At 50.6% G+C, this 27,403-nt stretch overlaps 1 protein-coding gene and 1 long non-coding RNA gene across 3 annotated transcripts in view; one reads left to right on the plus strand and one right to left on the minus strand.

Annotated features, from left to right (window-relative positions):
- Positions 1–5,133: 5,133 nt before the first annotated feature.
- On the plus strand, positions 5,134–26,856 carry EIF4H (eukaryotic translation initiation factor 4H). 2 transcript variants are annotated; one of them, XM_079120741.1, is made up of 6 exons: positions 5,779–5,935; positions 19,396–19,583; positions 20,728–20,792; positions 20,878–20,974; positions 24,866–25,003; positions 25,230–26,856. In XM_079120741.1, the coding sequence occupies exons 1-6, from the start codon at positions 5,877–5,879 to the stop codon at positions 25,367–25,369; spliced, it is 687 nt and encodes a 228-aa protein (XP_078976867.1). In that variant the 5' UTR covers positions 5,779–5,876; the 3' UTR covers positions 25,370–26,856. The 2 variants fall into 2 exon arrangements, with proteins under 2 accessions (XP_078976866.1, XP_078976867.1); XM_079120740.1 differs by lacking the exons at positions 19,396–19,583; positions 20,728–20,792; positions 20,878–20,974 and having other exon boundaries at positions 5,134–5,935.
- The window catches only part of LOC306649639, a 192,544-nt gene continuing 174,786 nt past the window's right edge, over positions 9,646–27,403 (minus strand). The window contains exon 2 of the long non-coding RNA XR_013760675.1: positions 9,646–10,064. This is a non-coding gene — a long non-coding RNA (uncharacterized lncRNA). The remainder of the gene's footprint in view (positions 10,065–27,403) is intronic.

The following is a 27,403-nucleotide window of genomic DNA, read 5'->3' on the forward strand; positions in this document are numbered from 1 at the left end:
GGGTTCCATCCCGAGCACTGCAAAAAATAAAGTTGAATTTAAAAAAGGTGTGATATTAGCTTAGTAGTATAGCACCCCCTTGATTAAATCCCCAGCATAGTGCCCCCAAAATATGTGTGTATAACGTGTGTGTATAAAACAGAATATTGAATATGTGCAGTAACAGAGTGCTTGGGAAAGCCTTCAAGGAAAGGTGGCCTTTGAGATTAGTTTTGTACTTTTTAAATTTTTTTTATTTTGGTGTGTAACAAGAATTGAACCCGGGGGTGCTCAACCACTAAGCCACAACCACAGTTCCCGTTTTTCATTTTGTTTATTTATAGTTTTGCAGTGGTGGGAATCCCCTGTACCATTGAGCTACATACCAAGCCTCCATTTTTTATTTCTTACTTTGAGACTGGGCTCGAACTTGCGATCCTCCTGCCTCAGCCTCCAGAGCCACTGGGATTACAGATGCATGTCACAGAGTGGTGCTATGCCAGTCTGAGATTAATCTTGAAACAGAATGGCAGAGTTGCCCTGAAGCAAGGTGAGCGGGGAGGATTTCTAGGAGACGGGCAGCGTGGGGTGGTGGCAGGCGGGGTGAGGAGCTGGGGGGTATCTGAGGAGCTCAAGGCTGCGAGGTACACCAGGAGGCTGGCATTCCTGGAGCATCTGCAAATCAGGAGCTGGCTGAGAACAGAACGAGGCGGGAGGGAGAAAACCAAAAAAGATCATCGGGGAGCCCTGTCACTCAAAGTGTTCCTGACCAATAAATAGGTGGAGCCAAAATAGGGCCTTTCCCCTAGGGCGGTCCTCCAGGCTGGTTGACCCAAGCCTTGTGTCAAAGGAATCTGGACCATCCCGTAGCCTTCCACCCTGACCTCCATCAAGGACCTAGCAGAGCTGGACAGGGTGGGGCTGGAATGCAGGCAGTCCCCACCCTGAGGTGAGTCTGTGACAGCCTGAGTGAGCCCTTGCCAGTGGGTGAGCTCCTTCTTCATCTTCAGGGCAAAATGGAAGCCACTGGCCGCATGGTGGCTACTGAAATTGAAGTGGAAGTTAAAATTACAGAGCTGTTGCTTAGGACATAAACCCAGGATTCCATCCCCAGCGCCACACACACAGAAACACACAGAGACACACACAAAACCTGCAAAAGTAAAAAGGATTTAGAGATCTTAAGAATTGCAGTTCAGGATAAGGAAAATGTGGTATGTATACACAATGAAATATTACTGAGCCATAAAGAATAATTATGGCATTTGCCATTAAATGGATGGAATGGAAGATGATATGCTAAGTGAAATAAAAAGATCCTGATCCCAGAAAACCAAAGGCCAGGTGTTCTCTCTGATATGCAGATGCTAGGAGGGATAGAAATTCATTGGATCAGACAAAGGCGAATGGAGGGAGGGTGGGGGAAAGACAGTACAATGAACCGGACGTCACTCTCCTATGTTCATATGTGAATACACCACCAGTAACTCCACATCAGGTACAACCCCAAGAATGGAAGTTATACTCCATGTGTGCACCATGTCAAAATACACTCTGTTGTCATATATATCTAAAGAGAACAAATTAAAAAAAACCATTTCCCCCCCAACAAAGAATTGCTATTCAGGAGACACAGATGTAGATAACTCAGAGCCAGAACAGCACAAGAGGCGGGAGCTTGTGCCGGGTGGTGAATGTTTAGAAGGAACAGGGTGAGATGCCTGGTGATGAACGTGTTAACAGAATGAATTGTCCAGGAAACAAGAGTCCTATGATCCCTCTCTTTGGGGGTACCAGGAGTTGAACCCAGGAGCACTTAACCATTGAGCCACATTCCAGCCCCTTTTATTTTTTGAGACAGGGTCTTGGTAAGTTGCCTAGGGAGTCGCTAAGTTGTTGAGGCTGGCCTTGAACTTATGATCCTCCCGTCTTAGCCTCCTGAGGTGCTAGGATCACAGGTGTGCATCACCAAACCCAGCAGAGGCCTATAATTTCTTGATATGCATCTTGAGCCAACCTCTGGGCACATCTGTCTGGTCATTCCAGATGCCTTGGGTCAAAGAGTGGCAGTGGCCAAAGCTCCCATTCTTAGGCAGTGGCTAAGGTGCATGGGACCCGTCGCCCCCTTTCAGAGAAGCTCCCTTCTATTGCTTTCACCCTGACGTTCCCTTCATTTCCCCACTGCTGATGGGGACAGAGTCAAAGCATCCTTCTTCACACACTTCCACCTCCGGGCCAGGGACGTAGCCCAGTGTGGAGTGTGCACTTGGCGCGTGCAAGGCCCCAGGGTCACTTCCCAGCCCCACACAGGACACACACAAACCCCGTTTCTTTTTCTTTTTTTCTTTTAGTTGTAAATGGACACAATACCTTTATTTCTATGTAGTGCTGAGGATTGAACCCAGTGCCTTGTGTATGCTAAGCAAGCACTCAACCCACTCAGCCACAGCCAGAGCCCAAACCCCATTTCTTATTTGAAATACTTGAGCTCTTTTGAACAGCTGGGCTTATTTTGCAACACCTGCACATTTTTAGTGCTAATGAACTGTATATTGTTTTGTCCTCCAAGAAAGCACACTTGATACTTTTTCTCTACTTTGATCTTGTAGAGTTGGAGATTCCACGTGTCCATTTCCCTCTACTCGGTCCTTTGAAAAGTCCTTGGCCTAGAAGAACCCTGCAGTGGCTCAATATGGATGTTTCGCACGGGGCAGATCTGAACAGATCTGCAGAGTGACAGTGTGTGTTTTCATATAAATTGAGTACAAATTGTTGATCTTAATCTGAACATAAACATAAAACATTTCGGGTTTTTAGGTAATAAATCAACAGTATTATACCAACAAAATACCAACATTTCAGAGCAGCCCGAGTTCCAAAACCTAATATTGCAATGACTGCTATTCCCATTTTATAGACAAAGAACCAGATTAAGCAACTTGCTTGAGGTCAGCCAGCTGGCACAGTCATGTGTCACTTAATGATGGGGAGACATTCTGAGAAATGCCTGGTGAGCTGATTTTGTCATTGTGCAAACATCATAGAGCACATTTGCACAAACCAGTCGCTCCTCCCCAGTAAAGGGTTAAGAGGTGCCTTAGCGTAAATAAACCGGCAACATACTTGCTCATCATCATTTGGGAGTTACTGTGTCCTCTAGGTAACTGTGCGTGCTACACTTTAATAACAATGGCAGCCCACGTCTGCTCGCACCAGCATCACCACAAACAATGAGCCATGAGTTTCGTGATGACTCTGCAATAGCTGCAGTGTCAGCACCGGATGACAGGAATTTTTCAGCTCCATTATGATCTTATGGGGTCATCGTGACATATGCATGTGGTCCGAGGGGGACAGAAACATCATTATGTAGCACATGACTGTACTGTAAGTGGCTTGGCGAGCAGTCAGCGACGCCAACCCACAGACTTGGCCACTGCCACAAAGGTCGCTCAGACACAGTGCTATCTGAGCTGGTCCTTCCAGAGCCACCTCCAGGGCTCAGGGGCACAGGTGAAGGCTAGGATATGTCCTGGGAAGGGGTTAGGGAACAAATCAGGACCAAAGTTCATGAGGACAAGCTCAGGAGGGGTCGGACATTCAACTTGGCCATGGATGCAGGTGCCACGTTTTTGGAACTTTCTGGAGTTACCATCAATCTGCTGGATCCTGGGTAGGAGATGGGCTGTATGCCTAAGATCAAAGAGGGGAAAGGGCCCACAGACTGGATGGTCTAGGACTGAGCCCGAGAGTGGCCTTGGGTGCTGGCTGGGTGGAAAGGGGAATAAGCCAAGAGGGAGAGAATGACCCATGGTAGGTCCCGAATCTGAGGAAGGCCCAGCCTTCCCAGAAGCCTTCCCTCCTTTTATTTCATTAATGACCAATTACCCAGTAGGACTCTGAGGGAGATGACAGCATGACTCCACCAATATGGTTCCTGTCCTCCAAGGACATCACCTTGGGCTGGAAACTGGAATAAAAGAATTTTAACACCATTCAAGAAAAACACACGGGGTGGGTGTGGTGGCGCACACCTGTAATCCCAATGACTTGGGAAGCCAAGGCAACTTAATGAGACCCTGCCTCAAACTAAAAAATAAAAACAGCTTAGATGCAGCTCGGTGGTAAAGCACCCCTGGGTTCAATCTCCATTACCAAAAATGAATAAAAGCATTAAAAGTCTGGGGGTGTGTCTCAGTGGCACAGCACTTGCCCAGCCTGTTGAGACCCTGGGTTGGAATCCCTGCACCGCAAAACAAATAAAAAATTGCAAGGAGAGAAGAAACCACTGGCTCTTCTCTGAGCCATGTGCTAAGAGGGCTATGCTGCATGATCTTGGGCCTGTCACTTTCCCTCTCTGGGTGGCTGCACAGCTGTATAACAGTTTGGAAATGACAGACATATTAAAACATCCATAATGGTGCTAGACACATAGTTTGTACTTAATATATATTACCATGTGCTGAGAATTTTATGAATATTTACCCACTTAACCTTTATAACATTGAAGAGGTAGGAGATATGGTCCCTTTGTGTAGATGAAGAAATTGAGAAGGGAAAGAGGGAAAGTTGTTTGAAGTCATCTAGGAAGGAAGAGGTGGAGCTCAGGCTAAGGGGTTCCAGTTTTAATCTGGGTATACTGGATAGCAGTATACTAGTAAGTATTTTATTACTTGGAAAGACAAAGAGGCAGAAAAACAAAAAATGAGTTAGCAGCCATCTGTCCATTCCTGTAGTAGCATAAAGGAGTTAAAAGACACTTAAATATAAAATTACTGGATAGGGTATTGGTAAGATTCCTAGGTAATTCCTAGGATCCCATAGAGAAATTCTATGGAAATACATGTATATACATACATACACACATACTGGGGACTGAACCCAGGGGCGCTGTACCACCGAGCTACATCTCCAGTCTTTACTTTTATCTGGGGACAGGGCTTCGATGGTTCCCAAGCTGGCCTCAGACTTGCCATTCTCTGCCTCCAGAGTCGTTGGGACTACGCACGTGCCTGAGGCTCCGCTTACAAGGTTCGGTTAGTGTGCTCAGGACACATTAGGGTTTGCCAGCGCTGACACACCCAATGGCAGGAGCCTCCCGTGTCACCACCATCTCAATCACAAACAGGAGCGTGCCGTCGGTTCTCGCTTTCGATAGAGGATGCATATATGCATTCCGCTGTCTCCCGGGTGACTTTTGCAGAGCGAGATGCACCGACTCTTGCTCGATTAACTTCAACCTATGCCGTCACCTCGCCCCCTCGCCACGCCCGGCAGCGAGCAGAGCCCGCAAAGCAGGGCTGGCGTCCGGTGCATCCCGTGGCCTCGCACCACCCTCCAGGCCCGCGGCCACGGGGCGTCCGCGGCGTCGTGCCCAGCTCCTCGGGGTCTCCGCCTGGAGGAGGTGGCCTCCATTGGGTGCAAGCCCGGCGACGCCTCTGGGCCGGAAGGGGTGTGCCCGAGTGTAGGGGCCAGGCGGAGCGGGACTCCGGGGTCCCCGCCGGTTTCTGGAGCGCAGAGGCCCAACGGCCGCCAAAGGCGCCGCGGCGCCGGAACCGGGCCCAGCAGGCGGGGTCTGCGGCGCGCGCGGGCGGGGCGGGGGCAGCAGGCGTCCGCGCGTGCAGCGCGGGGCCAGCACACAATGGGCGGCGGCGGCCGGCCGGGCGCGCGGCCCCCGCGTCGCGCCGCACCACGTGGGCCGTAGAGCGCGCCGGGTCAGCAGCGGCCCGTCGGCCCAGGCCGGGCGCGGCGCGGCGTACGTGCGCGCGCGCGCGCGCGTGCGTGCGTGCGATTTGCGATCAGGCGGTGCGGCGGACAGCCCCGGCGGCGGGCGGGGGGAGTTATATTGCGGGGTCCTTCCTCGCTCACCCTGGTTCCTCTCGGAGCGGAGACGGCAAATGGCGGACTTCGATACCTACGACGATCGGGCCTACAGCAGCTTCGGCGGCGGCAGAGGGTGAGGCGGGCGTTGCGCGGGCTGCCGCCGGGCGCGGGGGCCGGGCCGCGGCGGGGGCCCTGGGGCGGCGGTCTTGCTTGCGCTCGCCCGGCGGCGGGAGGCCCGCGGCCGAGTGGGCCCGCGGAGGCCTGGAGCGGCGCCCGGAGGGCCGGGGCCTGGAAATGGCGCGCTCGGGGCGGGGGCGCGGCGGTTGGGCGCCCGGGTCTTGCTCGCCGGGCAGCACCCGCCTGCTTCCCCGGCGCTGGTCCGGGCGGTGCTCGGGCCGCAGGTCCGGGCCGCAGCCACGCCGAGCCCGGGAACGGGCGCTGCTCGCAGCCCCATCCCCCCCGGCGGGCGGGCGGGCGCGGGTTCGGCTGCAGCGCGGTGCGGGCCGCGGCCTGCCCGGCTCCGGCCTGGCTCACCCACCGCGGAGCCCTGCCTCTCGCAGGTGAGGCCCGCAGACCCGGCGAGGTCGGAGGCCGCGACCGGGGCGATACCCTCGCCGGTGCGGCGGGCAGCGAGGTGGCCCGCCCCGCGGCCGGAGGGAAGAGACCCCCGAAGGCAGATGCACCGCCGCGGTTCTGCGTTGGTGGTTCTCGGGTCGGAGTGCCTTATTGACAGGTGCCACGTGCTTGCCGGGGGGATTTTTATTTCTCCCTGGTCTTCACGTTCTGACCTGGAGAAGGAGTCGCATTCAGCCTCGCTCGTTCGGGCTCTGGTCAGGTGCAGAAGACTACATATAACTGAAGCGCCCTCAAGGAAAGAAAAGTCTTTGGTGAATAGAAAGCCCACGATGTGTGACTCAAGGAAAGCATCCTGGGTTTTTTGTCTGTTTGTTTTTTAATTTCGGATTGCCGCATACAGAATTTAGAAAATGGGCTGTAAACATCTTGCTGTTTGTCAAGGACACACTTGGTCTTTGTGTCAGTTTGCAGAAAGGATTACTTTCTCAGAATAGAACCCCAGTAGTACCTACTGAGGTGTCCAGTCTCCCCGATTGCTGTCCAGAAAGTATCTTTGGTGAAGAATGCGCTCTGTTGATGCCCTGGTTTGGGAAAGGCTGGCACAAAGGCTTGTCTGGGTGCGGGAGTGTGCCCAGTGTCATTCATGACTCGCTATCGTGGAAGTTGAGGTAGTTGTCTAGCCACCTGCATTTCAAAGAATATTTTATTTGCTAATAAAAAGGAAATAGATGTTGGATGACCTGTAAAATTACGCCTTTGGGGTGGTTTTCTAGACATTAAATTTGGACTTAAGTCTTCTTGAAATTTAATAGCAAGGTTTTTTTTTTTTTTTTTTTTTTAATTTCAAAAAACACTCAGAAGTTTCAAGAAAATAGAGTAGTTCAATTTAAGGCAGGTCCAAGGAGGTTTAATTGATCAGGACTGCATTAACTAGTCATAATATACTGAGCCTAGAGATTTCTTTATTTTAAAAAAATTTGCCTTTATTACACAGATATGCTAGCTTTTCTGGTGACAGAGGTGTTCACATTGGATGTTTTAGTGCATATCAGACTTTGACAGTTGGGGGAGACGTGAACAACCAAAAATAGGAAGTGATCAAAGTGAATTTTCTGATTTATTTATTTATTTATATTTTTGGTGCCAGGGATCGAACCCAAGGATGCTTGACCACTGAGCCATATTCCCAGCCCTTTTTCCTTTTTGTTTTTATTTTTTATTTATTTTTATTTTTGGGGAGGGGTTCCTGGGATTGGACTTGGGCACTGGACCCCTGAGCCATGTCCTTAACCCTGTTTTGTATTTTATTTAGAGACAGGCTTTCACTGAGTTGCTCAGCATCTCACCATTGCCTAGATTGTCTTTGAACTCTGATCTTCCTGTCTCAGCCTCCCAAGCTGCTGAGATTACAGACATGTGCCACCACTCTTGGCCCTTCAAAATGAATTTTCTTAAAATGCATTTTATTTCAAATACCAGCAGACTTGGAAAATAGTAGCTATTTACATATCTGTGCTCCCAAAGCTGATATGAAAGATTCGAGAAAGTGCCATGCATCTTATAAGCTTCCTACTAGAAAGTTCCTTTAATGTTCAGTACCTGCTGCATCTGACCTTGGAATTTTTCACCTGACTTCATAGTCATGTAAGTCATAGAAAGTATTGCTGAGTTCCTTTTGGGGGGTGGGATTGAATCAAGGGGTGATCAACCACTGAGCTGCATCCCCAGCCCTTTTTCATTTTTTATTTTGAAAGAGGGTCTTGTCAAGTTGGCTTAGGGCCTCGCTGAGTTGCCCAGGCTGACCTGAAACTTGCGATCCTCCTACCTCAACCTCCTGAGTCACTGGGATTATTATGGCTGTGCACCACCATGCCTGGCTTTGGCTGAGTTTCTTAAAGGTAGTTTTTAAAACCTGTTTTTGGGTTTGTGTGGTCATTTCATGCGTAAGTGGGACTTCTAGTTATTGGGATCTCTGAAATGTAGCAGGGTAGTGGACCACACACTCTTCAGTGATCATCTCAGTTGTTTCTTAAGTTATATTCACCCCAACAAATGTCCCAAGGTTGCACTGTGCGAAGCCTGATAGAAGTTTACCACCTGTTGGGAAGCCAGCCCTGTTTTGGTAATTATATAAGCTGCTCTTCCCCTAGTTTAAAAACACCTTAAATTGAGTAATACATCTCTGCTCTAAATCACTTGGATCATAGGTAAAAGGAATGGCAGGCTTGCAATGAATAGTTATGATCGGAAATCCTGGTTTTAAGTTAGATGTTCCCCATAAGCTTGTTTTGCAGTTGTGTTTGATAGCCAGTGCGGTTGTCAGGAAGTGATATTGAAGGACTACTTTTTGCCCCAAGCCTCTACAGGCATGTCCCCAGCAGCCAAAGAGAGAACCAGAGACTGCATTGTTCAACAGGCAAATAAAAACAAAATTCCAAGTTATCAAGAGTTGATTGTACCAGCTCTTGAATGGGCTTTTTTTTTTTTTTTTTTTTTTTTTTTTTTTTTTTGTGAGGTTTAGTACTCATTTGCCAAAGTACAGAGAAATACGGATTTTACATTCCAAATGTGAACAGTCTTATGAGCACTTAACTGAACACCATCAATCCTGAGACAGGTTGGAATCAAGAACTGAGATTGCTGGAATGTACCTGCTAAAAAGTGGGACGCTTCAGGTGTTCTTGAAGTTGGTGTCATAGCACACACCTGTAGTCCCAGATGTTCATACTGAGGTGGGAGGATTGCTGGAACCTAGGAGTTCAAGACCAATGTGGTGAACATAGTGAAACCCTGTATCTGTCTCTAAAAAAAGTACTTTTCAGGTTTCTGTTGGGAGCTAGAATTCTAGCCTTTAAACTTGTAGGATTTAAGCCCAGCACCTATCTGACACCCTCCACCCACAATGGGAATTGAACCCAGGACTTGGCACCTGTTAGGCAAGTGCTCTACCACTGAGCTGCACCCCAGCCCTCTGTCTACACTGCTGACTGAATTTATTTCCTAAGGTGTTTGTTTTCAGGGATGAGTGGCATGTGTGCGTGGGATTGAGCCAGGGCCTTGTACTAGGGCCTTGTACGTGCTCGGCATCGCTGCACCGCTGAGCTTCGTCCCCAGCCCTGAGGTTTTTGTTTTTTTTTTTTTTAATTGTAGTAAAATACACATAATATCAGATTAGCATTTTTAGCATTTTAGCTGTTTTAGGTGCACAGTTCAGAGTACTAACTAGATCCACAAAGTGTGCAGCTGCCGCCACCCTCCATCTTCCTGGCTTCATGGGGTCAAGCTAAAACTCTGTCCCTATAATCAATAATTCCCTACTTTCCTTTCCCCCAGGTCCCTGGCAACCACTATTCTACTTTCTGTCTTAAAATGGGGCGGAAAGCAGTGTGTAAAAGCTATTGCTATTTCTACTGATGTGGTGTTTGCAGGGGGTGGAGATAATCAAACATAGGGTCTTTAAGCAGGCATTCTGTCACTGAGCTACACCTTCAACTTGTTTTTTTTTTTTTTTTTTTTTTTTTTTGGCAGGGGTGGGAATTGAACTCAGGTACTTGACCACGGAGCCACATCCCCAGCCCTATTTTCTATTTTATTAAGAGACAGGGTCTCCCTGAGTTGTTCAGTGCCTCACTGTTATTGAGGCTGGGTTTGAACTCACGATCCTCCTGCCTCAGCCTCCCCAGCTGCTTGCTGGGGTTACAGGTGTGCGCTGCTGCTCCTGGCTTTTTTTTTTTAAGTTGTAGATGGGCACAGTACCTTTATTTTGTTTATTTACTTTTTTTATGTGGTGCTGAGGATCAAACCCAGTGCCTCAAACGTGCTAGGCTAGTGCTCCACCACTGAGTCACAACCCCAACCCCCCTTTTTTTAAATTTGTAATTTGTTTATTGTTTTTGGCCTACTAGACACTATAGTGTACCATGAGTACAGAAACTTGGCTTGTCCTCTCTTCCGTCTGCTGCCTGAAGCATAGGAGATATTTGTCAAGTGTTTGTTGAATGAGTGAGTGGCACTAGTCACAACTGTGGGGTTCTTCTGTTGGTTTGTGTGTTTCATCAAAACCTTTACCTCCTCTGCCCCCATTCTTAATTCTTTTTATTTTTTTCCTGAATTCGATATATTTTTAAAATTTGTTTTTTATAATAGTGGACTGTATTTTGACATATTAAACACCCATCCTTCTAATTAGGATCCCATTCTTGTGATTCCTTTTGGGTTTTGTTTTGTTGGCATTGGGGATGGAGCCCCGGGTGCTCTACCACTGAGCTATAACACCAGCCCCCCCCCCCCCTTTTTTTTTTTTCCAAAGGCAGGGTCTTGCTAAATTGCTGAGGCCGGTCTTGAACTTGGGATCCTCCTGGTTCAGCCTCCTGAGTCGCTGAGATCACAGGGATGCACTGCTGCACCCTGTACAACTGCTTTGTTTGGTATATCGTGTGCCTGTGTTGTCCCCTCCTGAATGTCGCCTCCATGAGCACTTGGATCCCACCCATATTGTTCACTACCACATCCCCTAAGCTGTGGGCAGGCCTGTGACAGTGTCAAGTGTAGACTCATGCTAGAGGAAGGAGGGAACATTAAAATGACTGAGGGCTACAGGAGGCCTCAGGTGACAGGGGCCTGAAAGAAGGATGGGAAGCTCATTCTTCCCTTTTTTTTTTTTTTGGTGGTGGTGCTGGGGATTGAACCCAGGGCCTTGTGCATGCGAAGCACGTGCTCTGCCAACTGTGCTGTGTCCTCAGCTCCCTGGAAAGGCTCATTCTCATGTCCCACTTACCCTCATGTTAAGGTTGGGTTTGCTGTCGTCCTTCTCCCTTCGCCCTCCATGCCCCTTTTGCGATTGCAAACCCTTAGCCTCTCTGAAAAGTGCCACCAGAAATCCTGGTCTCACCAAGAAGGCAGAGGCCTGGTTGCAGCCTGCTGCGGGCAGTGTGCGCCTGAGCCTCGCCTGCCCGGCTGCGCGGTGGCTGGAGCCAGCTCCAGCCGGCAGCTTGCTGGCGCTCCATGATAGGTGGCCCAGCTGTCCTTAACTTTGTTTTGTGGTACTAGCGACTAAGCCCGACCTGGCCGAGTTCTTGATTTTTGTGATGGTGTTTCCCCGCTCTTTGGATAAGTAGGAGTGGGGAAAATTCTCTTAACTGAAAGCTGCTTTTATTTTCCTGGCAATATTTCTAAAGCCAGGTAAGAGAAGCTGTTTGTTTTAAAGACATAAAACATTTTTTTTATGACCAGAGTAACTCAGTAATAGAGTACTTAGTTGTACATAATTGACTGTTACACAGTTTATGCTTTGACCATTTAATATATGCATGCTTCTGCAGTTTCTAGAAACAGTTTATTTCCACTTAATTTTTTTGAATTTACTTATTTCTGGGAAGACTTCACAATTTCAAGGAGTGTTCCCAGATGCTTGGAACACAAAGCAGAATGTTTGAGCGGGGGTCAGGCCCAGATCAGGCTCCGGCGTCCAGCTCACCTAGAATCCGAGGGGGTGCTCCTGGCCTTTGCGTCCTGTGGCCTCGGAGCTGGCGCTTGCTTGATGTCGAAAGAGCTAAGTGACCCAGAATGTCCATGGCTTCCATTCAGTTGCCTGTACTTGGTTCTGTGAAATTTTCTCCATGTCATGGTTTCTTAAAATGTCCATCTTGATCAGGATCTGTAGGTGTGTTGTCACGGTAGTCCATTCGCAGCGTGGACAGCGCAGATGGAGACTGCAAGTCTCCCTGTTCTGCAGACTGCTCTCTAATTCATGTGGAGTTGGTTGCATTTGGGGGACCTTTTAATTATCTGGCTCTGCGGAGACAGCTGGTTTCTCCTATGTGCTTCCGGCCACTCTTGTGTTCCTTAGGTTGACAGAGGAAAAATAAATATCTAACCTTAAGAAGATGGAGTTGGAAAAGAGAGGAGTGTTGTGATCGCCTTTTCAGGAGATTGTGGACACTCCTATTTGATACTACACCAGAACTCAAGTGCTGGTTTCTCTGAAGGTTATTGCAGTGTGGAGTCTGAAAACTCAATAAATTTTTCACACTGTTACATTAAAATCTATCCTTTGTCTTGTACCTTGAATGAACGGCCAGTGTGTGCATTTGTAACACCCATTTAGGATTTGGAAACTGTAGTTTGACTTCTGCAGATCTTCCAAATGTTGACATGTTTCATTATATAGTATCAAAAAATGAACTCACTAATCAGCATTGCTGTCTAGTTCCTCAGGAAAGACTTTGAACAGGGAAGGCTGTAGAGCTTTTCTGTTGATGGGATACAAGTTGTATAAAATTGTATTTTTTGCTTGAAAACCTGCATTTTATCTTTGGCAACAAATAGTGTTATTTTCCTCAAAGACTTTTTTCAAGAAGTTTGCCCAAAATCTAATAGCCATGCGGAGCTCGGGAAGCATAGCTTAAGACTTCAGAAAATCAGAGCCTGTTGCATGGGAAGGGTCTGGACTGGTCATCCAGTAAGGAAAGGCTCAGCAGCTTCAGTGTGAACACCTTTAAAAAAAGAAAGTCTTAAGGTGGGCACAGTGGCCCAGGAAGCGGAGGCAGGAGGATCGTGAGTTCAAAGCCAGCTTCAGTAACTTAGTGAGACCCTGTCTCTAAATAAAATATGTGAAAGGGCTGGGTATGTGGCTCAGTGGTTAAGTGCCCCTGGGTTCAATGCCTGGTCAAAAAAAAAAAGTCTTAGCAGCTTTTAACCACTAACCACCCCAGAGACTGGTAAGTATAAGAAAACCATGGCTCCGGAGGCAGATTTTAGAGCAAAGGAATTACATCTTAGTGCTCTTTTAGAGGCCGGAAATAGAAAGAATTGCTAGTTGGCTTGGGTGAGGCTCAGCAGTAGATACATGGTTAGCCTGTGTGAGTCCCTGGGTTCAATCCTAGCACCACCAAAATAGAGACAACTAGTCCTTGAATTAAAATAGAGGAACATTAGTGCATCTGGATCAGGCCAAAATTTCCTAGTTGATTATTTTTCCTAACATGTAAACTAGCTGAACATTTTCATATATGAACAAAAGTAGAAACTACTAGCATATGGAAAGCCCCCTCCTCCCCACGTCCATTACCCAGAGTGTACAGGGGGTTGAACCTAGAGTCACTCTGCCACAGGACATTTCCAGCCCTTATTTTTTGCCTTGAAGCAGGGTCTCGCTAAGTGGCTGAGACTGGCCTTGAACTTGCAATCCTCCAGCCTCCAGCCTCAGCCTCCCAAATGCTGGGATTACAGGCGTGCATCACTGTGCCTAGCTAGACTTGCTTTGTTGTTATTGTTACTGGAGATTTAACCCAGGGCGCTTAGCCACTGAGTGACATCCCCAGCCCTTTTTAAATTTCTTATCTTGAGACAGGATATCACTAAGTTGCTGAGGCTGGCCTTGAACTTGCAGTCCTCCTTCCTCAACTGCCCACGTCAGAAGTGCCTTGCACTCACTGTCCATCAAGATCAAGGCCTTCAGACGGCTTTGTGTCCTGTATGTAAGGTGTTAGAAAAAAGTGCTTTAGTGGGTCATTTGGTTTTGTTAATGAAATAGATTAGAAAATATAGTGCTTTATCTATACTACAGGTTATGACTATTGGACGTTACTTTTTTGTTTAGTTGAGTGCATACATTTATATACACATGCATTCATTAAGTCATAATGTAAACTGTTGGTGTCTAAAATTTTGAGGAACACTTATTTAAATTACTAGTTGGGAGCGTTGTCTAAGTACATGTAACCCTCTTCTGTTTTATTTTTTTCCAACTAAGAATACCCAAGAGTGACCGAAGTAATTTTCAGTCCTGGAGTAGCTTTTAGTTCTCTGACCTTTCATTCCTTCCTTTCCTGGAAAGTGCTCAACCCCGTAATGGCAGCAGTGAACTACGCAGCCTGTCTGTGGAGCGTGGGCATTCTGCTGGCTAGAACTACTTGGTTTCCCCACATAGCTTTTTATGTCTTGTAGATGTGGTTGGATTGTTGAGATCACATTCACTGAGTTCCGAAGAGCAGAGTTCTTGAATATAAGGACCACTGTGGGCACTACCTGCCCCTCTGCTTTCCAGAAACTTTCAGAGGCTCTGTGCACAACCTGTAGTTAAGCACAGTTATCGAGATAACGGGGTTTAATTTTGAAGGCTGATGAAGGACCTTGGAGAAAGCTTGTTCTTACGCAGGGGCCATTGACTACTTTTTTGTTGTCGTTGTTGTTTTAGAGACAGGATCTTGCTAAGTTTCTGAGGCTGGCTTTGTACCTGAGTTCCTTCTACCTCAGTCTCCCCAGCTGCTGGGATTACAGGCGTGCACCACTGTGTCCAAAAATTTACCTTTAATCCAAGTTGCATTGGGCCAGTTTTTAAAGACCTAAGCTACAACTAAATGTCTTGTACCATCCTGGATGGGATCCTGGAACAGAAAAAGGCATGCAATAAAAACTATATCTGAATCAACTGAATTTTAGTTAGTAAAAATTATCAATATTATTTTGACAATGTGACCAGTATACCATACTAAGATAAAATGGTAACAATATGTAGAATAAAATGTTTGCTGTGTAATAAGGGTTTAACTCTTAGTTTTTTTATAAAAAAAAATTGTCCAAAGCCCAGTAGTTACACATTTGATTGTCATTTTCTTTTCTTCCTCTCTCCCACCTTCCCTCCCTCCTTTTCTTCCTTTTTAGAGCACACTGCTGACGTCTGTTGCTTACTTGAATTTTGCTCTTGCACAGGCCGTCTTGCCCTGGGTTCAGTGGTGCACTGTTACCCCGGTGACTCGGAAGGCTCAGGTAGAAGGCCAGCCTGGGAAGCTTAGGGCTAGGAACGCAGCTCAGTGGCACAGCACCCGGTTTGGTTCCGGTGTCATAAGTAAGCGATGAGTCTGACAAGAGTCCACGTGGGCTGTGGCAGAGAGCCGTGAGCAGACAGTCCCACTCAGGGGAGGGCCAGGGCTAAGCCCTGGTGCAGCTGCCCCTGATCCCTGAGCTGGTCCAGGGCGAGCACTCCTCTTCCAGATACCACGGGGGTAAAGCTTGTGCCCTCGGGTCTCAGCGTTTGTTTCAGGGTTCAAGAATGACAGCAGGTCATGATGTGCACACCTGTGATCTCAGTGACTCGAGCCTGAGGCAGGAGAATCACAAGTTGGAAAACCAGCCTCAGCAACTTAGTGAGACTGTCTCAAAATAGAAAGGTCTGGTGGTGGAGCTCAGTGGTGGAGCGCCAGGGTTCAATCCCCAGTACCAAAAAGAGCCCTAAGTGACGGCGGTGCTTCAATTCCATGTAGTTCCCAGGGCGCCCGGGAAGCTGCGTGGAGCCCTTTCCCCGGAGCTCGGCCGGCCCCTCACTTTGCACTGTGCTGGGTGTGGACGTGTCGGGCTCTTGGCTTCCTCTTCGTGTATGCTGGGTCCAGCGCTGCTCCGTTGTCCTCCACTCTTGGGTTTCTTTTGGAGGTGCCTCCCTCCAGCCTCCTTTTTCCTTTGGCATCCGGGTATCCTTGCTGGGCCACGTTAGAGTTCTGAGTCTTCGGTTTGCTGTGTGAAGTGTGGGCCCGGGTCCTTGCTGCTGTTAGTCACGTGGATGGCTGCTGCTGCATCTCTTCTGCCCTGCAGGGCCTGTGCCCACAGCTGTCACTTGCACTATGCAGTCCTTTGTGGGGGGTGTGGTTTCTCCAGTCCAGCTGCCCGGACCCACTCAACTCCCTAAGGCAGGAACTGAGCTTTGGGTTGGGCTCTACGCCATTGTAACCTCATCTTGTAGACATGCGGCTATGGGTTGATTTGAGTGAAGAAAGTGATTTGTCTATAAAGGCCATGGATCCCAGTGGGTCTGAAGGTTGGATTTTCTGAATTACTGAGGGTATAACTTGCTACTTCGCAACTTTAACTTTGTTTCAATGATCAATAGACTGTCCCCAAGGGCATAAGAAAGAGCAAAGAGTGGCACATGCCTGTAATCCTAGTGGCTGGGGAGACTGAGGCAGGAGGATTGCAAGTTCAAAGCCAGCCTCAGCAATTTGATAAGACCCTGAGCAACTTAGCAAGACGCTGTCTCAAAAGGTGGGGGAGGGTGGCTAGGGATGTGGCTCAGTGGTTAAGCCTCCTAGGTTCAGTCCCCACCACAAAACGAAATAGGTGTGGTGCATGCCTGTAATCCATGAACTTGGGAGGCTGAGGCAGGAGGACTGAGTTCAAAGCCGGCCTGAGCAAAAGCAAGGCCCTGAATGTGACTCAGTGGTTGGGTGCCCTGGATTCAATCCCCAGGACCCAGAAAGGAAGGGACACCATGACCAGGGCGCCGAGGCTCCCTGTGGTGGCAGTAGAGCCTGGCATCCAGCACAGGCTCGATGGGGTGCAGCTTCTGGACAGGGCAGTGTGGGCTTGGCTGGGACCCGCCCTGCGCCGGTGGCACTTTCCCTGAGCACCTCAGGGCTGCCCTTAAGCTGTGATACCGCGCAGTATTCATGATGTGATTCGTGGCCAGTTAGGCTGCTTTATGAAATCCAGATTTGGAGTATTCATAAAATAACAGACGAGAAAACTGAGGCGCAGCAGTGACTTGGCAGAGGTCTACGCAGAGCCAGAGTGACCCAAGCGTTCCCTCAGGATGTACTGTGACGGGCCACTTACCTGTGTGGGTCACCTCTGCCCCAACGTGGGTCTCGGGTCTAAGGCAGCTCAAGGCTTGCTGGCCTGTGTGTGTGCATGCTCTGTGGGGTCTGTCGCCTTGTCTGTCTGAAGTGGCTGGCACGCCGCAGGTGCTGAGGTGCTTTATGACCCGCAGGAGTAAATTCCACCCAGGCAGCGCCAACACCATGCCCTGGCGAGAGCTGTGCCGGGCCAGTGCCCTGGGGAGCTGACTGCATCAGGCAGGTGACAGTTGGGACTACTTCAGGACTTAGTCTGGTGAGGCCAGGGTGACTTGATTGAGGTGTCAGCTTGGCTTACGTGCCCTGTGCCGCAGCGTCAGGCACCAGGCAACCTTGCGTCGCTTCCCCTGGCACTACGCGCTCTTTGGACGCAGCCCACCCACAGTGGGGTTTCTGCTCTCCCAGAGCCGGAGCCACCGCCTCCGCTCCTCCTGCTGCCCTGGTGGCAGAGGTCGAGTCTAGCTGGCCGTCCCAGTCTGCCCACCCTTCGTGGGCTCTCATGCCGACGTTTAGTGTGCCCCTCCAGCCGGCCTCCCGCCACTGTTTCCTATCTTCCCCAGACACCGGGCCTGCTTCAGTGTCAGCGGGATTTGGTCCTCCCTGTCTCCCTGTCGCTCCCAGCCCCTCTGCCTGTAGCCATTTTTATCACCTCCTGGTCCTCACATCAGACCTAATGCCGTTTGCCCTTTTGCATACCTGCACGCAGGTGAGTCCTTCACTTGCGGTTTTGCTTTCCGCACTGTGGCATCTGGTCAGCTAGAGTCTGAAAGTAGTAAATCAGAAATTTCGGAAGCACACGGTGTGTTAAATCGTTCGCTGTTCTGAGAGGTATGGCGCGTTTGACCAGGCTGCTCTGGATTGAGGTGTCCCGTCTGCCACAGTTGCTGCACAGCATGGTTACGGGATCCTCCTACACGTCGTCACAAGGTCAGCAGACTAGCTGCCTCTCAGTGCCTGTGTCATCTCACCGCATAGGCAGTATGTCGTGTCGCATCATCAGAAATAAGGGGGTGTCCGGTGCAGGAAGACGCTGGAGAGAGACCACGCGATGACTTCACTACGGTAGCTCTTGGTGCGTGACTTACAGGCTCCGCTTTACCTTAGGGGGGATGTGCAGGAAAAAGCAGGATGTATTGGGCGTGGTTCTGACCCGCTTCAGGTGCCCGCAGACAAGGGTGGGTCTGTGCGCTCACGGCTACGAACGTCTCCATGTGCTCAGCAGGTTGGAGCTACTTCAGTGCAAGAGAATATCTTACCGGATATTGTGTTGAACAAATGAACTCAAAGTGTTGTTATTAGTCCTCCTCCTCCACTGGGACGGTTTTTCAGGTGTTTCTGCCTTGTCTTATAGTCATTGTTCAGTTCTGTTTGGTTTGGTTTTGGTTTTGGTTTTGGTTTTTGGTGGCACGGGATTGAACTCAGGACCTTGCACATGCTAGGCAAGCACTCCACACTGAGCTACATCCCCAGCTTATGGGTTTTGGTTTTCTGTCCCAGGAATTGAACCTCAGGTGCTTAACCACTGAACCACATCCCTAGCCCTTTTTAGTCTTTATTCTGAGATAGCGTTTCCCTAAGTTGCTAAGGCTGACCTTGAACTTGGCGGGCCTCCTGCCTCGACCTCCTGTGTCAGTTGACTTGCAGGGTGCACCACCACGCTAGCCTGGAGATGTCTTGACTGTATCTTGGGAAAGATGTAGAATACCTTCCTGGTATTTCTAGCAGTAGGTGAATGAAGGAAATAGATTTCCAAATAAAGCTGAGAGAGGTTGGACTACCTCCTTGGGGTGTGGCTGTGTCAGGAGATGGGATTTCACCCAGTGCACCTGGAGAGTCAGCGACCTTCCTCAGCTGAGGTGTGGGGCCAGGGTTTCACCAGGTTGGCAGCGGGGCACAGCACAGCCCTCATGCCCAGCACCTGCGGTCCTCTTCTCAGGCAGTGGAGATGAACTGTTACCAGTGTTCACCATCAACTTCAGTCATCCCTCCTCCCAGCACAGCGTACCCCGCTGGCCGGTTTGCTTCCCTGTCCCCAGTACTGCCGTATGAAAGGGGGCATTGGCGCAGATGTTGGGTATAAACATTGGGCAGATGCAGATGCCAAGGGAGTAGGAGAGAGCTCCTTGTTTTAGGAAGAGGTGCTGTTTGGATCTGCTTATCTAGAAATGTGCGTTCACTTACATTCCGTGTTTCTGTCATCAAAACCAGGCACCTTTTTGATAAGTCCTATTTTATATTATTCTCTAAAACGTTCGACTCTGATTGCCGTTAGAGTGGAGTGTTCTTCTGGGGCGCTGGCATGTGACGTGGCTGCGTGGAAGACAGCTTGGCGTGTCCTGCTCCTCTGGTGAGGGCGCGCGGGCAGACTCATCCCATCTGTTTCTCCTCCTAGGTCCCGCGGCAGTTCTGGTGGCCATGGTTCCCGTAGCCAGAAGGAGCTGCCCACAGAGCCCCCCTACACAGCATACGTAGGGAATCTACCTTTTAATACAGTTCAGGGCGACATAGATGCTATCTTTAAGGATCTCAGCATAAGGAGTGTACGGCTAGTCAGAGACAAAGACACAGACAAATTTAAAGGTGAGTTTACAGAATCTTTATTATGTATTAATGGGGGAGTGAATGAAAACATGTTAGTGAACCAGGAAACTCCGCTTGTCAAAGTGTGTGACACATCGGCCTGACTCAGGTAGCGTTTTAGTTATAGATGGACACAATGCCTTTATTTTATTTATTTATTTGTTTAATGTGGTGCTGAGGACGGAACCCAGTGCTCACACTTGCTAGGCAAAGGCTCTGCCCCTGAGCCCCAGCCCAGCCCTAACCCTGAGGACTTCCAAGCTACTTTTCACCTCGGCTGACTCTCGTGTTTTCTTTCTCGTTTTCCCGTAATCTGGCCATAAAACCCAACAGTCCATAGTGCTGGCAGTGTGTGCTGGTAGTAGTAGATTCAGAGCACGTGTTGGTGCTGCTCGTGTCAGAAAGCTGGTGTTTGCAGACCAGCCCTTTAATGTGTTGGAGCTCAGAGTGGTGAGATGAGTAGATCCGGCTTCCCCAGGTTTCCTGGAGGGACGTGTGCCCAGCCTCAGTGTGTGGTGCCAGGTACAAGGACTTGGGGCTTACATTGTGCATCTATGGCAAGCGCAGTGTGACTTACGGGGAGCAGGGCAGGAAGCAGGGGGTGCCAGTCAGACTGGTCTTGGGAAGCCTACGTGCAGCATAAGATCACACTGTCAGTCACTTCTGTTGGCCTAAGAGGAGAGTGACTTCGTTGCCACGGAAACATTTTTTTGGCATTGTAAACAAATTTTATACCCCAGTAGAAAGTTAATGGGCACCTCGAGCCTCTCCTTCGGAGCATTCTAGATATTAATTTGAGTCTGTGAAATCTAACCCCCAATTAGAGTGTTAAATGAAGTCATCCAGAAGCTGAGTGGCCCTGCGGCGACCCAAGAAAGGTTTGACACCGTGGTTAAACAAATTCAAGGAAGCGCCGGGGAAGCAGCCAACCTCCCGGTGCCTGTTCTGTTAGTGTTTTCTGGCTGACAGGATATGACTGAGAGGAAGGAGCACAGGCAGGGTCTGTACCCTCTTTCAGGGTCTGCTCACCTCCCGTCACCTCAGTGCCACAAGCCTGGTCATTGTGATGTAGGGAAATGGTGCAGATGGGCGGCAGCCCTCTGGTCCGGAATTCCTGAAGAAGGGGGCTTCTTTTCTCTTGCAGGGTTCTGCTATGTAGAATTCGATGAAGTGGACTCTCTGAAGGAAGCCCTCACCTACGACGGCGCAGTGAGTGCCCCGGGTGCCCTGGGTCGCGCGAGCCGCGGGGCTTGTCTTCTTGCTGATACTTACACTATTTTCCCCTTATCATTAGCTGTTGGGTGATCGGTCACTTCGTGTGGACATTGCAGAAGGCAGAAAACAAGATAAAGGTGGCTTTGGATTCAGGAAAGGTGGACCAGATGACAGAGGTGATTGGTTCTTCTGAGACTGCACATAACGCTTGCTGCGTGCCCACCAGTTACAGCTCCTGAGCGCCACTCGCAGGACGCTGTCTCGTAGGCCGATAGGTCCTGGTGAGCTGTAAGACCGAGCGTGAAGTCTCAGGAGTGGCGTGGCTCCTGCTGGCCGGGGTTTTCCGTTTGCAGCAGGACTTTTAGAGCGGTCCCATTGAACCGCTCGCGGGTGGTGCGTCTTCCAGATAAGTTTCCATGTTTGTGCAGCAAGGTAATGACACGGCCTCAACTTGATCTTTTTTGTGTATCCTCAGGAGTGGGTGGCTCTCAAGAATCTAGAGGTGGCTGGGATTCCCCGGATGACTTCAGTTCTGGTGTCAGTATTTAAAGGATAACACCTCCCCTTCCCGGCAACCTCTGCTGCTGTGCTTCCTGGGAGTAGCTGGCCCAGCCTGGCCCGGCTGCTTTAACTCCCTTCACAGACAGAACTTTCCTGAAAGGCACCCAGGCAGCAGTGAGCCTCTCTGTCCCTGTGAGTAGGACCGAGAGCCTGCGTGGAGGGCAGACCCTTGCCCCTGGCACCGTGCTCACTTGTGCCTTGTCAGCACTGACCCAGGGAGGCACCTCAGTGGATTTGTGCCTGGCACAAAGAGAAGAACAGATGCTTCTAGAAATAACGCAGTGTAGAGGTTCTCGAAGCTTACAGAAAGCTTCAGAAAGCTTCTGTGGGTCCTGGCTACTGCCTCTTACATGGCCACAGGTGGTCCTGGAGGCCAACTTTCTCATGGGGCGCAGAGCTCCAGTCCCTTCCCTGCGGAATGACCTGCTGCTGCATTCCCAGCCCCCCGCCCAGGGAGTCTGTGGCCTCAGCTCGGGAGAGAGCGAGCGGGCCAGGCCTGGTTGAAAGGGCGATCTCCCGAGTGCTTGACTTCATGTCCACCTCTCGTTTTTAGTTATGGAGGGACTGCAGCACATCAGAGCGTCAGCAGCAGCAGAGGTTGGACCAGAGGTCGGGCCTTTTTCTTTCACACAAACTCGGGGTACTCTTGGCACCCGCACCCAGCCTCTCCTCCCCTAAACAGCTGGGTCATCGGCGAGGAGGGGAGGGGCTGTGCAGCTGTCCTGCGGGGCTGAAGCGTTTTTGAAACTTATTTCCAGCACTGCTTGAGCTAAACAGATAACGACATATTTGTTGAGTAATTTAGTTCTTGCAAGTCCTATGCAGCCAGTCAGAAATGAGCTTATTCATAAAAGTACAGTATCATCCAGTAAGTCTGTAATTTTATGTATAAGCTGGTCTCTGACTGAAACGCGCACCAGAGGCCTCCTCAGCCGGCCCAGCGCAGGAGCGGGCCAAGAGCGGGGCTTTACCTGCTGCTTTGTCCTCAGCCCCGCCTGCTCAGCTCAAGCCGTGTGGGCGCCTGAGTGACTAGCATCTTCCCATTAGCTCAGCCTGGCCCGGACGCCCAGGCAGGGACGCAGTCGGAGCCACTGCTGTGCCGCGGACACTGAGCCGCAAGTGCGGTGACGTCTGAAACCCGGGGTTGGTCGTGGCTAATTTGATGCTTTGTACCTTACTTGCAAAATAGACCCTTTTCACTCCAACAGAATTGTGCTTTCTGAAAAATGACATGCTCTTGTACCTTTCTAAAAGCCACATGAAAAATAGCCACACAGCAGAATGCAAAAGAGCAGCAAAGGAAAGCGCAGGGCCCAGGCCGGGCACAGGCTCCTGCTGGAGGCAGCCAGGTCAGGGTGTAGAGTTCCACCGAGGGCTCTTGCTGGAAACCTGCCGCAGGCTCGAGCCAGGGAGTCCTGCGGCCAAGCCTGGCTTCTTCTGGGAAGTCTGATGAGGGGTGTGCGGTGAGACCCAACTCGCCTCACGCTGGTGTAGCACAGCTGTGCTCATCACGCCCCTGGACAGAGTAGCCATTGTGTGAGTTGCCTCATGGAGGTGGGTGTGAGCGAGCTGGGGACACACGTTTTAAAACTTCTTATTAAAGGAATGTGAACAGTTGGGTTCCTTGGGGGCAAGGTTGCGTTAAACATGAACGCTGCCTGGGCTCGTGTTGGCTTGAGCTGGCTTGGTTGACTTTTCAGCAGGGCTGGGGATCTGAGCCCAGTGCCTCAGGTGTGCTTGAAAAGGTGTCTGCTCCTGTGCCACATCCCTGGCCTCCGATTAAACCTTATCAGATTAACGTGGTCGCTGAGTTTACCAGGACCTTTTGACACTTGACTCTTTGCATCCACCTGTGTTTTCTCCAAAGCCAAGTTCCTGTTGGTCCAGATCTATTTGGAATTGTTTTCATTACACGTTTCGTTAAAATTTACATTGTTCAGCTCAGTCTCTGAACTGAATTTTAGATAACTTGATCGTTTTTAAACTCCTTGCCGCCCATTAAGGAATAGAACCAGCGTGCTGGTAGAGACGATTGGCCTTGTTAGTTGAAATGGCTGCACTCCGCAAACACACCGGAACAGGGAAGCAGCCAAGACTGAACCGTCACCCTGCGGAAAGTGCAGGGTTGGTTCCCTTGAGCCTCTGTCACTAGGCTCTTATCAGTGCCTGACCTTATTTAAGTGTGCTTCTGTGTGAGGAGCACTTGATTCTGTTAGCACGCAGTGTGGCTTCACTAACAGCCCAGAGCCACAACTGGGCCCCATGGTACTCTAACCTGCATGGTGCGGTCCTGGCCCTGTGTCTTAGCCCTCTTGCCCCTGGGGACACCATGCAGCCTACAGCACTAGTTAGGCCGTTTTAAAACTGAGGTCACCACTTGCACTTTCTGTGAAAAGCAGAAAAGGACAAGAGCCCCAGTCCTGGGTAGCTCCTGCCTGTGCTTCACCACGCAGGTGCCCAAGGGCAGGCAGGTGGCTGGGCTTCTTGCAGCAGGGGGCCTGCACCTCCGCAGCCCAAACCTCCACATGCTGCTCAGACCTGGGAGTGGCCACAGACCTGCTGCCTGTTTTTTTCATTTTGAAACAGGGTCTCACTAAATTGCTGAGGCTGGCCTTGAGCTTGTGATCCTCCTGCCTTAGCTTCCCTGGCTGATATCACAGGCATGTGCCAGTGTACCCTGCAAATGCTGCCAGTTTGACTTGGGGTTAAACATAAATTTTAGCACATTAACCTGGATGGCAAGAATTGATTATATGTGGAACATACCTCAGGCCCTGAGGGTCATTGTGCCCCCACCCCTGGGCTGAAGACCAAACTCAGGGCCTTACGCATGCTAGGGGAGAGCTCTGCCACTAAGCTAAATCCCCAACCCCCTGAGGGTTCTTAACAATAAGTTTCTTAGAAAACGGAACTGCTGCCCCATCCGTGGGAGAAGTGAGCCCACTCGCCCCTGGGAGCTTTGGCAGAGGGAGCAATGCTGGGTGGCTCTGCAGCAGGGCCAGGCGAGGGGGCCTCCTTGGATGGCCTTTCCCTGTTGCCCACAGGTGCTTTGCTTCTAGGACAGTCCACACCAAATTGCAGCAGAAATAGGGAAATGGGGCATGTCACCCAGAGACTTGGTAGTTTTGCCTTCCTGTAGCTTCTTGTGATTTGTGTTGTAAAATAAATAGCTTCTGAATTTTGGGCTTGTCTTTTTGAATCACTGCTATTCGTGCTGGAAACCACACCAAGCCCTGTCGTGAGCTCTGCTGTTCTCCTATTTTCCCTGCAAGCTGAGAATTTAAAGAGCTCTTTTTATTCTCTTCTGTGATTCTGTGTCTCGTTTTCTTTCAAAAATCTCTTTTTAACATTGTAATTTGGACTTGTTTTCAGTATTCTTTATTTTGGAAAAACTTCAAATACTGGACAACCCAAAGAATTAAAGGTTCACGCAGCATCCACTTACAGCACACGCCACCTGGCCCTGAGGCAGCAGTTGGTCACCTGGTGTTCCCTTTCTCCTCCAGGCTTCAGGGATGACTTCCTGGGGAGCAGGGGAGGCAGTCGCCCCGGGGACCGGCGAGCAGGCCCTCCGATGGGGAGCCGCTTCAGGGATGGCCCTCCCCTCCGAGGATCCAACATGGACTTCAGAGAGCCAACAGAAGGTACGGTGGTGCTCTGTGACGGTCCGCATGCACCCAGCTGTCCCCTGTGCTCCACACAGTTGTTGCCTGAGCCACCTCTTGTCCTTGGGAGTGAGTGTGCCCGGCTGTAGACTGGCGCTGGCGGTCACGTGGCAGCCGGGCTGGGTGCGGAGCTCACCGCGGATGGGCCTTGCACTGGAGGTGGAAGGGAGCCCACTCTGCATAAACCACCCTTTCTCTCCCCCAGAGGAAAGAGCACAGAGGCCGCGGCTGCAGCTCAAACCTCGGACAGTGGCAACGCCCCTCAATCAAGTAGCCAATCCCAACTCCGCCATCTTCGGGGGAGCCAGGCCCAGAGAGGAAGTCGTTCACAAGGAGCAAGAATGAGCTCTGGTTGGGAGGGAATGGGGTGTGGGGGAGTTAGAGCAAGACCACAGCTCGGTGGCCCTGGACCGGCCGCCCTGCAGTCACCATTCCTGCGCCTGACATTGTCCTCCTTTCTTACAACGGAAACACAGAGCTTGTGACTGCATGTCAGCTGTTAACAAGTGGTTTTTAGTACCTTCTTGCTTCGCTCTGTCTCTAGTGCCTGTTAGGTGCTTTCCCGCCTCCCCGCCCATCTTCCTCCCGTCCTCCCCAGCTCCTGTCCTCCTGTAGCACAGGGGCCCGCAGGACGGCGGCAGGCGGGTGGGGCGGCAGCCAGGAGCTGCTCCGCGTCTGTCCTCCTTCGCTTCCTCCTTTATTTAGACGCTGGCCAGACTCCAGGCATCTCCTTTGGTTTTCTCAGTGCTTCTTTTCCGACCTGCATGCTGAGTTCTGTGTTGCTGTGGCTTCCAGGAAGAAGAGAAGGGCTGGCAGCCCAGCCAGCAGACCAGGAGGAACCTGTGGCCCCGCAGGTTGCCTGCTGTGGGGTGACCGGCCCGGCCGGGCGGCTCATCTCCGAAGGAGCCAAGAGGAGCAGCGGGGGGTGGGGGCGGGGCTGCAGGCAGTGTGCGAGTTGGCGCGGTTCTGCCACCGCTCTTTCAGGACAGTGTCCCCAGTCCCTCAGTCTGCTGGGCACAGGTGGCCGCCAGCTGTCAGCTCCCTCCAGGTGGAGGCGCTGCGCTGGGCTCCTGCCCGCCTCCCAGTGACTCCTCATCTCTGCTCCCAGTAGAAGTGACACAGTGAGAGGCTGCTGCCCGCCGCCCACCCAGTAGGTTCACAGCGGAAATGGGCCCAGGACCCGGCACTTTACTGTTTCACTTGATGAATTGAAAATCTCACTATGCAGAGCTGTCCGCACCCGCGGCACCTGTAGGTGACTGCACATGTCTGAGCGTGTCCCTCATCTTGGGGACAGTCTGTTGCTCCCGGTGCAGTGTTCACCCCTCCCCTGGGGGTGAGGCGTTAGGCAGTGGCGTTTGAACACCGCGGTGTGAGCAGGTGGGGCACTGGTTAGCTCCTCTAGCCTAGGGGGAGAGGCCGGCCAAGGGGCAGCCTGGCCTGCAACATGCTGTGTGCTTAGGTGGTGGTTCCAGCTAGCTGCCACCGGCTCTCACCAGGTCTCAGCAACTCACAGAACTCTCCCGCCTCCCGCTGTCATTCTCTCCGCTTCTGAGATAAGAACCATTTGTGTAACACAGTACTTACCTTAAGAAAGACGCGCCTTGTGCGGGCGCACCAACCTGAGCTCAGACGACCTGCTTACCTCCTCGTGTGGAAAGATAAGAGCAAACAAACTCATCTAACCCTCTGGGCGGTCCAGTTGACTTTTAAATGTAAGAAAAGAGTGGAATTCCAAACACTTAACACATTCAGCTATATGACAGAAAGTAAATCTATGGATATGGTATTTTGTGAATGATCTTTTAAATAAAAGAAAAACTTACGTAATATTTAATGCTTGTCTTTATTTGAGTTCTTTTTAAGCTGCTTGTTAAATTAGCAATTTTAAATTTTGGGGAGCACCACCGAGTCTCAGGAGGGCACACCGGGCTGTAAGCTCAGCTCAGCGAGGTCATCTTGAACACTGGAATGATGCCCACTCTCCTTTTCCTTACTTCCTAAAAGTGTCATTTTCTCAACCAGCAAACCTTCCAGGCCTGTGGTGACTTTCTGTTCCGTAAACCATTTTTCCCAAGGTGGAAGCAAGCAGGTTCTAGGGTGTGTGTTTTAACAGCTGCTTGCTTGTGAAAGGCGCCCCAGACCCTCTGGTGACAGCGGTGGCACCGCGTGGCTGGGGTGCGGGAGCTGTGCCGTGCTGTGCCGGTTGCCTGGCGGATTCTAATCCACCTGAGCAGGCAGTGCACACCCTCCCATGGCAGTGGGGACCCGATCGCACGCAGGTCACTCACCTGGAGGCTGCAGTGCGCCAGGTGGAGTCAGAGTCCTGCCTCTGGCTGAGCTGAGTGGGGGAGGCGGAAGCGGGAGCACAGGTGTCCC

The sequence above is a fragment of the Sciurus vulgaris genome (assembly GCF_902686455.1).
Source record: "Sciurus vulgaris genome assembly, chromosome: 18".
NCBI classification, from domain to species: Eukaryota; Metazoa; Chordata; class Mammalia; order Rodentia; family Sciuridae; genus Sciurus; species Sciurus vulgaris.

Bases quoted from the DNA above. Each gene is read 5' to 3' on its own strand.
- EIF4H (XM_079120740.1), top strand. From the start codon at position 5,149: ATGCATTCCGCTGTCTCCCGGGTGACTTTTGCAGAGCGAGATGCACCG. The intron at 5,936-24,865 runs GTGAGGCGGGCG...TTTCTCCTCCAG, and splicing joins AGCTTCGGCGGCGGCAGAGG to GCTTCAGGGATGACTTCCTG. The intron at 25,004-25,229 runs GTACGGTGGTGC...TCTCTCCCCCAG, and splicing joins CTTCAGAGAGCCAACAGAAG to AGGAAAGAGCACAGAGGCCG.